Here is a 14382-nt window from a genome sequence, read left to right as displayed (position 1 = left end):
TGAAGTCTGGCTCATGAGATAAGTCTTCACATATCTGTCATTCGCCCCCTGGTAGTCAAAACAACACATCACCAAAATGTATATGAAAAAATGTTGCTTATGTTGGTTTTTCTCCAAATACATAAAATACAGTAAAATTTGCTGTAGTAATAATACCATAGTCACCATAGTTTATTATGTCATCTCAATGATCATTTAATATCTAACTCTCCAGTCTAGTGAGAAGAAAAACAGCTCAGATTCAAGCCCCAAATCTCTGCATCAACTGAAAGGCTTCTCTCTGCTGTGGATTTTGCCTTACAGGTGTTTTCATTAAATTAACCTGATTAGATTTTTTTCAGGACTGTTTGTGTGTGTGTGTGTGTGTGTGTGTGTGTGTGTGTGTGTGTGTGTGTGTGTGTGTATCTTGCAAGCACTGAAAATTGCTGTTCTTACTGGAATGTATTAAAAAAATTCCTTTGTCACCACCATTAATCTCACAGACGCAGTGGTACATGGTACATAGTTACTAGCGTACTGACTCTGTCCTCGCTGATGTCCAGAGCTCCCAGTAGAGCACCATTAAATTAATTCTGTACTACCTCTGATGGGTTCACTGCTCAATAATGGAGACGCTGGTAATGATTATGCACATCTCAATGATTCCATTAGATGGCTGTGTGTCTGTGTCTATATGTATGTGTGTGTGTCAGCAACAAAACAGTCCATACACACACACACACACACACACACACACACACACACACACACACACACACACACACACACACACAGTACTACTTGAACCTTTATGTTCATTTTCATATCACCTTCTACCAACTCTCACCTCCTAATCCTGCTCTCTCGCTCATTTACAATGTACAGTTACCAAGCTATGAGGGAATATTACGTAGCATTTTATCTAATATAGTTCTGATAAAAAAGAGATTTACACTTTTTTCACAGCCCTTCACCTTCAGAATAAACTATAATAAAACAAAAGTTCAGTTGGTTAGCACAAGGTTTATTGCTTAAAAGGACAGCATCACTACTCAGCCACTAAATATACTGCAGCTTTAACTACAACTGAATGAATGAAGAATTTGCAATTATATGGCAAGCACTGACAAACTGCTTTATACTTATACTAGGTATACTGGACTGGCCAGGATAATAAATATATTTTTCTTAACATTTTCAGACTTGAAGTTGTTTGTCCACCTGAGAATTTAATGCATGTGAAAACAGTACTTTCCAGCCTCAAGCATTTTCTTAACAATATTTATTGAAAAAACAAAATTAGAGAAAACCTGTAAGGTAGTCAATATCTTCTAGTTATTTATTTATTTTTTGTTACCTGTGTGATTCTTAACCAATACAATGAAATGATGATGATGACAAAGACTTATGAGAAAAATAATGAGAAATGGACTGAAGAACATGTTGCCTTTGCAGGGCAACAAGTTTCATTTCTGTGAGCCTTCAGGGCCTTTGCAGATCAGTGATAATGGATGTAGGACTCATTTATATTCTCCACACATTCACTCATTAGAGAATAATTTATAAACATAGTCTCTCTCTCTCTCTCTCTCTCTCTCTCTCTCTCTCTCTCTCTCTCTCACACACACACACACACAGCTGGGTTTGTTATAAACCAACATTACTTAGTTCCTTTAGTCAAGACAAAAACAGAGGGAGCAATCACTGTATATGAGGCAGGTTGTAAAATAGTTGCCCCTCTTGGTTCTACTTTCTGATGTTGGGGATCATATCAATATCCCCCAACACACACTTCACCTCTGTGTCTTACTTTTATGTCACTTTGTTAGGAAATGCTGTCTTACCATTTGTCCTGCTGGACCGATGTCTCCTCTCTCTCCCTTCTCTCCAGCAGTGCCCTGTAAAACAAACAGTGTCATTAAATCTCAGCTGGACCAGTGGTCATATCGATAGCTACCAAAGGACTGGAAAAACCAACATCAGTTATCTTAATAAGATGCTGGGCCACCACAAGTCCCCAGAACAGCCTCACCGTGCTTTGGACAAGATCCTACAACAGTGTGGAAGTCCATTCAAGGCATATGTCAACATTTGTCAGTTTATATTGGCAGGTGGTTTAACTTTCAAGTCCATTCCTAATTGCACACATTTTGTGACCGTACTGCCGACAGGTGGGAGTGGAATGGCACACAACACACATTGTATGACTATGTTTCCATCATAGTTGAATGCAGCAGTGAAGCTTGGGAATAACAGAACTTTTAGTTCCATGTTTGATATTTGTCTTGATCCCAGATACTGTTCTTGTACCAGTTTAATTTCTAAAAATGTTTTTCTTTTGAAACACCATCTATATATTGAGACCATAGATGTTTCTTCTTAGAGAAGAGTTATTATGTGTAAATTATGCCTTTTTTCATGTTGACATGATCAAGTAATAATGGAAATTTCCAAGATGTGATGTTGTACTTCTCCAAATATGACATCACACTATGTTTACACTATCTTTCAGCACACAAATACACACCAGAGCAAAGTCTTACCGCGGGCCCCTGAATGGAGAGTCCACTGGGTCCCTGAAGACCAGGTGGTCCTGGGTGCCCAGGAGGACCAATCTCTCCTACTGGCCCTTGAGGTCCCTGTAAAAACAACACATTGGATTTTAATGTTTCAGTGGTCATTGTTGGCCACAATCTTTACTCAAAGTGCTCAGAAAAAATGGAAATTTAAACATCTTCATGACAATGTGAGCAAAGTTCCCTCCAAATGAAGATCACATGACGTGATCAAAAACCCCTGAACAGTTGCTATATGGACCTTTGTGTGAGAGGATTTTGTCAGCACAATGGATCATTTAGTGTGGATTCTACTGCTGATGTCAATGGTTTGACCAGCTGGAAGCCTCATCGGCTCATTAATACCATATATTCATACAGCTAAAACATCCTTCTGCTCTTCTGTAATAGCAAAGTAGTACTTAAAATTACATATAATTTATATTTACTTTTAAGAAAGCTAAAAGTTTTACATCTAAACATATTAGATGTACATGACAATTCCACGTCTTAGCCATATGGTTTTAGTTCTCATTATAGCTCTAACAAAAATCTAAAGAATGTTTAATTGTTTATTATATGACAGTGTTATATGTCCTCTGGATGTGCGCCCATTTCCTCAAAGGCTGAGGATCAAGTTAAAACTACAAACTCTGGTCAGCATCATCACTACATGCTCGAGGGCTTTCACAACCATTGGCTGCTTCTATAATGAGATCTACTACAGTAAAATAGATGTGGACACATGTCCATCCATCTATAATCAAGTTGTGCTGGTGTGACAGCTCATTTGATTCACGTGTGTGAGCTGCAGACTCCTGCAGTGGGAGACAGAAAAGAGGAGAATTCCTGTAAACCGCCGCTGATTTGCAGCATTTGTAGCTTGTTGGCTCAGCAGCAGCAGTAGCCAAAGTAATCTTCACTCCAGCTGTATTTATTGTCTTACTGCTCAACCCCACAGTTACTGGCTTCATGTCTATCTTATCCATGCAAACAATCAAAAGAAACCATGGATCAGATATACATGAATGGAGTGGGAACAGAGAGCAGGGAACAGAGGACTGAAATGTTTAATTAAATCATATCACTAAAATATGCCGCCAAACTACCTGGAGGGATGAATCAATTGACAGATGATGAAATTTAAATTACTTGAACGTTTATTTCAAGAACTGCAAGATTTATCTCCCCATTTATCAATGGACATACTGTAACAAGTAATGCATCTAAAGTGATTACTGAGGCTGAATAAGGATGAATTCATGGAGGAGCTGTTCTCATACAACGGTAGAATCCAACTATTCAAATAAATTTGGGTGAAGCTGCAGAGCTACGGAAGACAAGTGTGATCTGGCAGATATGTATTAATATATACGTGTGCACTGTAGAGTATGTGCATGCCAGCAGAACAGAAAACCGCATTGCACTCCAAAACTAACACAATTGCACCCATCAAACATAACACACATGGTACGTATTGAGAAAGCTTTGGGTGAGTTTGATCCCATATTTGCTTCGTTCTTGGGAATTTCTATCGAAATGTGTGAAGTTTTAAGTTCTGGGTGGGCCGCTTCATGTAGAGCACTCGATACGCTGTCACTCACAGCAGGACATATGGTTGAAATATACAACCTTTTTTTATAGACTGGCAGCCTTGTGAGTCTGAGCAGAAGTGGCAGAACCCCCGCTGCTTCTCTCAAAGAAGAAAACCTTTTTATAAAAATCCAAGATGAAATTACAATCATGGGAACTGGGTGCTGGTATTGAGAAATTTCCAGCAGCATAAGGCCTTGTAGTGACTGCCACAGCTGGATGGCTTGTAACAGTTTGGAACAGATTGCCATTGCAAAACTAGAGCATATGCAAACTCTATAGTAAATCATTCATAATAGTTCAAGACAACATTTGTTGTAACAGAGACTGCTAAAGACAGGATAGTAACAGTGATGATCAGAGCCTCCCTTGCCTGGCTGTCTGAGGCCAAGAGGAGGATGAGTTAGCCTAGAAAACTGATTTAGGATTTTATGTCAGTGACTAAAGGAGTGACCACTTCTTTCAGCCCAAGGGTGCTTCACATCCTGTTTGGAGGGCGGAGTGGGCTGCTGTTGAAACAACTCTTTGTGAGTCGGGGGCATTACTTCACACCCCTTAGCTCTTTCCTTTTATCGTTTAATCACGGGTTGAACATAGAATGGGGTTTTTTCTGTCCCTGGAGGTGGAGGCATGTTCAGATTATGAGTAAAACATACAATAAACAAGGACCTCGCTTAGTTTTTAGGACTCCTCATTAGTTTCGTTGATCAACAGGGAGCTGTCCTCACTTACTGCTGCAAACTGACCCTTCCCTTTTATACCTCATGAAGACTTCAGTCTGACTGAACTTTGACACATATATTGTGAGGCTTTCTGATGTAAAGCCAGATTGAGAGAAGGTGGAGAGGGACTGATCCAAGAAATATTGATTTGGAGGTTTAAGGTTTCATTTATTCATCTATAAATTCATGGACATTATGCTAGCTACCACAGTTTATGCTTTTGCCTGGAGTGAATCCTGCTTTATTGTAAATTCCTTTTCTGTGCTTTTTCTTCTTGCAGCAACATGCTACCTCATAGATGCTCAACCACGTAAAAGATGCAAGATAGAAGAGGAAAGTGTCTCAGAATTTAAGTGCATTTTACTAACCGTTACTCCTGGCTCTCCTCTGTCTCCTCTGGCTCCCCTTATGCCTGGACCACCCTGAAACACAGAAAACAACACAAACACACTGTAAAAACACACATAATCAGTGTCCGCAAATTGTTTGCCTAAAAAAGAGCTAAAAAACATGCCTCTGCACGTAAAAAACATGTAAATCCCTCAGACTCCCTTTCAAACATGCACATTGGTGTTCATTTAAAAAAAATCTAATAATAAAACTGGAATTGTGCAGGTCTTTGATATGAAAGGATTATGAATATGATGGACAGAGGCCAATGGTGATCTGTGCTGTAAACCGCCCCACTGAGCTCTGCACTTTATTACTCTGCATCTGTAAGTAACAGCAGGAGTCTGAAGCTGTAAACCCTGGGCTGACCTCTCCAGCTCCTCGGATTATCCAGGGACAAACTGCACACATCTGCTAATCATTTGCCCATTTGGGATACATCCTTTTCCTGTGTTTGCTTAAATAGGTCTCCCCTGGGAATGAGGTCGGGGCTAGGTGGTTCCTACAGTATTTGGCCAGAGGGGACAGGAGGGACGGTTGCATGAGGGAAAGGAATATGAGAAGAGACAGACAGATGCAGTAAAAGCAGTAGGGGAGTCCTAATGGAAGGACTGTATATTATCTCTCTCTTTTTTTTTACCAGTTTCTATACCAAATAGTGTATCATCTAATTATATAATACCAGTGTCATTTTCTTTTCTCAATTTATAGAAATGAAAAGTCGAAACTCACCAAACTATTGACCCAAGTAGAGAATGACATTTGTCCTCTTTTGCTTTACCACTCTGAAGTCATCAGTTTTATAAGATCTATTTAAACCACTTACAGAGAAGATTTGCTGCACTTACTTATGTATATCTCTTTAAACAGAATATGCATTGGTTTTTATTATCAATGTGAACTTATTAAGCAGCTAAACATGATGTTTATAGGGTCTGGTTCCACCTTTGCCACCACCCACGCTGTTAAAGGATAGGTTCTGATTTTATAAGCTCTATCTTGATGTAGAACTCATCTGCCCATACAGTATATGGGCAAGAGTTATTGGTCACTGTAATGATTCCCCCTGGCTATACTGGCCGTGAAGTGATCCGTTCCACTGGAAAAGGTAAGACACAAATTCCATGCTCTATGCAAAAGTATGCAATTAACTCAGCTGAAGCTAATATAAGGCTTCAACAGTCTGAGTTAGAGAAATGTCACAAGCTTCAAATGTTTTGAAATAAATTCCTTCTTTGAATTTCCCTGGTCAGTGTTTCCTTACAGCTTAAATCAAGCTGACTATGGCTTTTATCTCCAATCAGTATCCATCAGCAGTGGAGTGGTGATAGGGATGAGGAGGAAGAATTAACTCTTTCAACTACAGACTGGTGACAAATTAAAGAAAACACCAATATTAAGTGTCTCTGTCAGGTGTTGGGTCACCATGAGCTGCCAGCATAGCTTCAGTGCTCCTTGGCATTGATTCTCTGAACTCTACTGGAGGGATGAACCCAATTCTTCCAAAAGACATTCCTTCATTAGGTGTTGATGGAGAACACTATCTAAAACATCAGTCCAAAATCTCCCACAGGTGTTTAATTAGGTTGAGATCTGGTGACCGTGAAGGCCATAGTGTACGATTCACATCGTTTTCATACTTATCAAACCATTCAGTGACCCCTCGTGTCCTATGGCTGTCTTGTTTCTCCACTCATTTTCATGTTTTTCCTTTAAATTGTCACCAGTCTGTATAAATGGTGTGTGAGAATTGAAATGAGTAGACTTTTAAAAGGCAGAAAGTGTCCTTAAATTCTCCTTTTGGCAGCAAAGAGAGAAAATTAAATTTAAGGAGTGGACCTACTGTTGTTTTAATTCAATGCAACAGTTGTGCCTTTGTAAATTCATGTTAGGAAAAAAACATGTTATTCAAAATGATTGATTATGTTTATCAATTTAGCAATTTGTCTCTGCAAGTACTTTTAATGGATTTTTGCAAAAAATGTGTACCCATGACTTTGGAGGCAGGGCAAAACCTGCAGAGAAACTGAAATTAGCCTCCAACATCAGCAATACAAATAACTGTGTTTGGATTTTTCATGGGCATGTAATGGCAACAGAAACAAATACACAGCTATTATCATTTAACTAAGCAATTTGATGCCAAAGGCAAAATTACAAATTTTTTTAAACAACACTTAACAAACAGAGATGGCGAGCCAAGCATGTCTTGTTTTCCTTAATGTCAGATTGATTGCTGACTGATGTTCGGTATCGAGCTGAGTCTGAGCCAAATCAGGCGGCACAGATTGCAGTTCAGTTGGGGCAATCAATACTATTCTAAACATGACTCAAAGATTTAGAAAACTGTAGATGCCTGCTGCTGTGCAAGACAGGAAAACATATACATCTGACTGTGAACACAAACATAGGAATCACTCTTAGGAAGAAAAGCACAACATTGTTTTGAATTATTACTTCCACCAGCCTACATAGTGGAGATAGGGTCTTATCTGTGTTGATGTAGACAAAAGTATGTATTCTATTCAATATGAAAGCTTTGTAAATTAATAATGTTTTATAACAACAACAAACAACATCAATTTATGATCAGATGGCAACTACTGTAGTTTCTTAATGCTTGTATGATGATTCTTTGCTCTCCATCTCATTTTATTTTGTCAGTGTGTTTAGACACTGCATCAGGTGTCCCCATAGATCCATGTATTTATTTAGCTTCATTCACACTCCTTGGCTTATCAGAGTGAGCAAAGTCTCAGCAGTACAACAACAAATTGTGTACACATGCCTTCTTTACAGTGAAACAGACAGTTTTCACAGTCTGTTAGGATTTTGAAACTTTTCCTGTGTGTAAAAAGCTTTTCTTCCACAGGGAATACAATACATTTATTGTGTTAACAACCATTATATTGCTTTAACAAGGGGAATGGCACTGCCTTTTCATCCTTCCTCAAAACCCCACTAACTGTAGCGTGCAGTTTTAACACAAAAGTGGCTATGATTTTGTCATTAAACCATTCAACTACGCCCATGTGCTGCAGTTAAAATGTGATTTAAGAAGCCCATTTAATGCCAGACAGAGAGACAGATGGAGGCATAAAATGAGTGAGAGAGAGAGAAGAAGAGGCTCTAGCACTGGGATGAAGTGGAGGCAAAAGAAAAAAACTGAGAAAAAGAGAAAACAAAGCACAATAGAGTGAAAGAGAGAAAAGGAAAATAGATATTGGAGGCAACAGAAGAGTGTGGAGAGAAAAAAAGAAAAAAACCCCACAAACAACAATAGAATTGTGTGAAAAAAATATACAAAAAGTTATTCAGCCTCTTTTTTCTTTTTTCCGAAACAAGTGAAAAGAGAATGAGTTGAAATTCCATTACTATATCTTCAAATTGAGCTCAATTATCAGTAGTTTCCACATATAACTGTTGAATCAACTTCCAACCTAACATGCATTGAAAATAAGTTAAGTTTTGTTGGCTTATTTTCCATGGCTTAGCTAACATTTGCCTGTTGTACACGTTTCTGCCATGGGGATGGAACGTTAAAGAGGACAGACATAAAAACAAAGAGATGAAGGAAACTAGAAGAGAGAGCTGTGGCCTGTGGATATAATCCTACAGATGAGTAAGTGGATCTGGCTCGTTGGACAGGGATGAAAACTGGGGGGGGGGGTTGTAATTGACTGTGATAAATTGAATTGTCATATAATTACTTTCTCAAACCATACCGATGTTGATCCACAACCCTCTCCTGCCCTCAGGCCCAAAGGGTGGAGACAGAGACAAAGAGAGAAAACTTAAGAAAGGAGAGAAAAAAGGAGGGAAAAAGAAGAGATAAAGACACATGGTAATGTAGAGAGAAAGAAAAAAGAGAGAAAGAAGAGAGGATACAGAGAAAAAGTCTCACGCTGTAAATGAGCTAATTTACTTGCTCTCATCTCTCAGCCTCTATCAGGTTTTACCTGTCACTGCGTGAGAGGAATACAGCTTCTCTACAAGCTCTGCCAGCCCAGTAAAAACACCTAAAGATTTATAATCTTTTTTATTAAGTGGGATCCCAAAAAGTATCAGCTTGAAGACCAACTGTTTTCAGATGTTAATTCTACAGTGGAGAAGAAACTGACTTACTGTGTATAGATGATAAATAAAATGTGTATCAAGTAATCAATGCACTTGGATTGTATTTGTTTGACACTGTAGGTCAGGCATGATTCGACCACTGCCAAATTTTTATCTTTATGCACTGATATTTTACATGATTATTTTATGTGTGTGAACGTATTCTTTATAACTTTTCCTGTTTGCAAACCAGCTACCAAATGCCCCTGAGGGACAATAATGTATTTTGAATTGTACTGACTTTCTGAACAAGGAAATTAGCCTTTTCACGAAGCTGCCTACGGTGGCTGTTTGACTTTGAAATTTACCAGTAGTATCTATTTCTGACAGTCTAAACACTTTTCCAGAGAGTCAAAGTGAATGACACAAGGCAGAAGAGAAAATGCGAATGGAAAGGCCTGTCAACAAATACATTGAGGTATGATGACAGTATATAGAGACAGAGGAGAAAAAAGAAATGCAAAGACAAGAGGAAAGACATTAAGTTTTTCACATAGGCCTCTGGGAAGTCAGGGATGAAGACATAAAGAGACTGAAAAGATGGTCTTCACACTGGACCGAGCAAAAGGGTCTGAATGATCCATCTATCGAGTAATTAATTTATAAATGAAGGGAAGGGAAGAAACAGTGATCTCTTACAGGGGGTCCAGAGGGTCCTGGGGGTCCTTTGCTGTCCTGGGAGCAGGTACAGGCATGAGGCATGGGAGGGCACTGCTCCTCCACTCTCTGAAGACACACACACACACACACACACACACACACACACACACACACACACACACACACACACATTTACAATTACACATTTACTGCACTTGATTAGACTGAAGAGTTAATTTGTGTTATACTTCTAACATACTACAAATATATTTGGGGTGGACAAAAATATTAGAAACACCTTCCAGTATACACAGGGATGCAATCCAATGCATCTCTATCACTAACTACAGCCTAAAAAGTACCAGAAAGATTTATCAAAACTTTTCTTCTGAATTTCAATGAAAGCATCACAGAGATATCTCTTTATTTGATGGCATCAGATTGTACAATTGTATTTAATCAACTGTGTGTACCTATTTGTTGTGTGGGTATGTTTTATGTCTGATAATTTGTGTTCTCATAGAGGCACAGTCAGACCAGACTTCTGTATGTGCGAAAGAGGACAACATTGTTGACTCAAAGTGCTCATTTGGGGAATTTATGTTACATAAAGGAAATGACACACCTGACCACGAGCATGTCAAACAGTAGCCAGTGCTAGCGGCCACTCATTCAGTACAGATCCCAACTTGGCTTTAATTCTCATTTCATCATAACTCAGTTTGATCGAAACCACAATTATCACTCCAATTATCTAAGGCTGTAATAATCAGAGCATTAAACCACTGTGGAGTCAGAAAGGAGAGAAGAGGTAGAAAATTACCTTTTAAAGTTAGTGTGAGGGTGTGTGTTTGTAAGGCAGTATATGAACGTTAGTTTCTTACCAATGCTGGCAGTTCACAACACTTATCTCTGCTTGCCCAGGATGTACTGCAGATGATGTCAAACATCTGGAGCTGGAACTATAAACACACACACACACACACCCACACGCATGAGTACACTTATACACACAGGCCAATCCCATTAATTTTGTAATTAGTTTATTATCAGTTAACACATTTCAAAATGCATGAGTGAAGCAGAGGCAACATTAGAAATGGAATATTAACCATGGTATTTTGTAATGATGTGGTTTTGTTGTGTTTCTGTGTCGATAAGAAATAAGAGCAGAGACAGTTTGACTGCTTATGAGCTCTAATGACCAGCTGAGGTGCTGGAAGATAGATAGATGCAGTCTGGCTGATCGCTTCGACAAACAAAATGAATGTTCTGGAGGCTCCTTGAGTCTTTAACTATACAGCCTGTAAATTAGGTCATGGGCTTGTGTCTGATTCATTTCTAAAGTTTGGCATCAAGACTGGAGAAGTTGCCTGCTGATATATACTGTTTATATTATTAGAAGGGCAGTGTCGAGGACCTGCATTTCAAACCATCCAGAAACCAGACATCACCCACTACCTCGACCCTCAACAAAGATCCACATCAAACTTAATACACGTATATATCACAGACACAACTTCCACTATGGAAAACTCCCACTTAGACTAAATTACTGTGAAAGTATTTTATCTAGGAAGTTAAATACACACAGACATGAACACATGATTACAGACTTGGGTGAGATTCTGTTGGCTGCTGGAAAACTGTCTGATAAGTTTGTTTTTCTCTCTGCTACTGTTTCATTTATACAATCAAAAATTGGTATTGCTTCATATAAACTTGGGGAATTGCATAAAACGTTGTACCTGGTTTGGTCCTGATTTAATTTTTACTTGAGGTTTACATAGTGTATTATATATTTTTTTAAGTTGAGATAGGGCGCCTGCAAGTCTGACATATATTAGCTGGGTCTTTCTTTACATCTACATTTACATTGACTCATTTGGCAGATGCTTTTATCCAAAACGACTTAGAATTGAGGGACATCAGTAAAGCTTTAGTGCAGTGGGAAACTTTGGTATAACAATTAAGTACTAAATCTATTTTATAAGTGCAAGGAGATCAAATAAAGAAGTGCATCGACAGTGCACATTATGTGCTACTTGGGCATGTTAGGATGTTTAGTTAAGCAAACTTGATTTAGACATCCCAAGTTCAGTGAAATTTAGTTCAAGTTAAAAGACACTTCCTCTCTTTCAAATGTCATATCTTAAATACCACAAATAGTCCAATTTACTGGAAAAGTTATGACTATATATGGAAATTTAAGTGAAATATTTTTAATTCCTGCAGAGTGAAGGCCTGCCTTGCAGCCTGTGTGAAACAGTCTTATCCTAGTAATTATAGTCCTTCTATTACAGCGCCACAGGGGGTCTTTGACTTAAAAGTGCTGAGCACTTTCAGTCAAACTGGAACTAACACTGAGAACTAATAAATACAGACTTACTGTGATCCCTTTGTGGTTTTGACCCAGATTCATAGAAATGTTGGCTGACTCAGATCTCGAGAAAAATGTCATCACATGATTTAATCTATTCATGTTGATGAACTGCCACTTTTGTAATCCCCTCAATCAACTCATCACCTGAAAATCCACAGGCTCAACTGTCACTGTGAATCAGAAAAGACACTATGAACTTAAGAGTCTCCAGATAATTAGAAATGTCGCTCATTGAGGAGCCTAAAACAAACCAGGACACTTTCCAACAAAGCTAGTTCTTCAACTAAAGACATCACTTCTGGCTGATTTAAAGTACAGAAAGTAAAACTGTATAAATTGTCATTTGTATGATGGTAGAAGCAAGGTAACGCTACCATTAAGGTTTCATTTACTACTTTCTGCAAAGATCCTCTTCAACATTATTGATACAACATATTTTTCAATCAATAACCCTTAGACCACTCTAAGGGACAGTCTGCTGGTAAGTGGAGAAAATGTCACATTTTCTTTATTTTCCTTTTGAAAAACCTTTTCATGCAGCATTTTCCAGCCGATAATTTTCTTTGGAGCAGGTCAGACGTATAAATTTACAAATAGCAGCACTAAGTATTCCCAGAAGCCCAGGATATCTCACCCTCTCCCCTGCCTGTGTGTGCCAAAAGTTTTTTTCAGTGACTGTGCTCCTTAATGGGTCGAGCAGGACTGAACAAAGTATATGTAAGGCACTTTGTAGATTTCCACTTGCAATAAATAAAATGAACTCCCACTGAGTACCTCACTGAAATGGTTTTGGATATTTATGGTTGTCATTTTACAGGCCATAATGGTTCACACACACCTTGCTGACTTATCATTGTAATCAATGCATTAAGGGTCAATTATAAAAGATCGATTCAAGCAGATTTTCAAAATTCTCTCTTTAACTGCGACACAGACATACCTGCTGTGGGAAAAAAATATCTAAAATGAATGAATATGTGGAACAAATAAATCCTGGCATACACAGAGGGAACTATAAACATACAGACATGCATTCACCCTTTTTTAATTGTGCATTTAACAACAATAAAGACAAGAATTAATACTGACTGGAGCAGAGTTGTCCTGTGGGCCTCTGGACCGAAACATCCTTCCGAGGATCTCCACTCCGTCGGTGGTGATGTTACCAGATGCACTGATGGATTTCTCCCCAACCGCAGAACAGTCTAACACCACCTTCACAGATGTCTTGCTGATGGTTACATGGAGCTGTATGGGAGACAGAGATTAGGGTGCATTAGAAATATTTTGGATATTATGGTATTTTCCAAACCGGAGAAATCTATCACCTGTGTTCTGACCCAAAATCTTGGCTGTCGACCACAAATAGAGTTGTAAAGTTGTTTTAAGTGGAGCATTTTCAGAGGTCCTGCATCTGTGATGAGCCAGAACACTAAACTTAAGACTGTCGCTTGTGTATATGTGCACCAACAACAAGAAGCCACCTATTTACTGACTAATCACAGTGACAATGAGTTCCTTGTGTATGTGGATTTTTTTTTTTTATAAACACAGGCTAAAAGCATCCAAGCACACAAATTAGCCTGTCCAGTCAGAGTGGCTGTGAGCTCCCACCGCCTCCTTCGAGGAAACGACTGCCAGCACCACGAACCGTGAAATTCAACTAGTTGCACGTTTAATGAGCAAACAGGGCTGCATCCTGGTGAAGGATTGTAATAAACTAGAGCATCAACACCTGCATGTTAATCATTATGGGAAGTTTTCTATCACACTTTTGCTCTTTCATGCCCTCAGTAAAAAAAGCACACGCACTCTAAGTCATAGGAACATGAGTGCATGTGTGGAGCACATACACCTCTACACACACACACACACACACACAAACACACGGTAACAAGGTGCAGCTAATGTGAAGTTAGACAAAGTTCATATTCGAGTGTCAGCGCCTATTCCTCGGCTGACGTCTGGACGGCTGCTTTATAATGACTTTCTGTTCTCATCCTCCGTTCTACACACTTCACTGGGCATGATGTATGTGCATGCG

The 14382-nt window shown here is 38.9% G+C and overlaps 1 protein-coding gene across 2 annotated transcripts in view; it reads right to left on the bottom strand.

Annotated features, from left to right (window-relative positions):
• col14a1a (collagen, type XIV, alpha 1a) overlaps positions 1-14382 on the bottom strand; it is a 124045-nt gene that overhangs the window by 23478 nt on the left and 86185 nt on the right. For both annotated transcript variants that reach the window (XM_071469378.1, XM_071469377.1), the window contains exons 34-39: positions 13428-13586; positions 10840-10917; positions 9995-10081; positions 5218-5271; positions 2523-2618; positions 1824-1877 (exon numbers count right to left, since the gene is read on the bottom strand). In XM_071469378.1, coding sequence (XP_071325479.1) covers positions 1824-1877; positions 2523-2618; positions 5218-5271; positions 9995-10081; positions 10840-10917; positions 13428-13586 — 528 coding nt within the window. The remainder of the gene's footprint in view (positions 1-1823; positions 1878-2522; positions 2619-5217; positions 5272-9994; positions 10082-10839; positions 10918-13427; positions 13587-14382) is intronic.

The sequence above is a fragment of the Trachinotus anak genome, unplaced genomic scaffold (assembly GCF_046630095.1).
Source record: "Trachinotus anak isolate AG129_WGS33_773 ecotype Australia unplaced genomic scaffold, CSIRO_AGI_Tana_v1 ptg000032l, whole genome shotgun sequence".
NCBI lineage: Eukaryota > Metazoa > Chordata > Actinopteri > Carangiformes > Carangidae > Trachinotus > Trachinotus anak.
The sequence above is the reverse complement of the archived record's forward strand: the minus strand, read 5'-3'. Positions and strand labels throughout refer to the sequence as shown.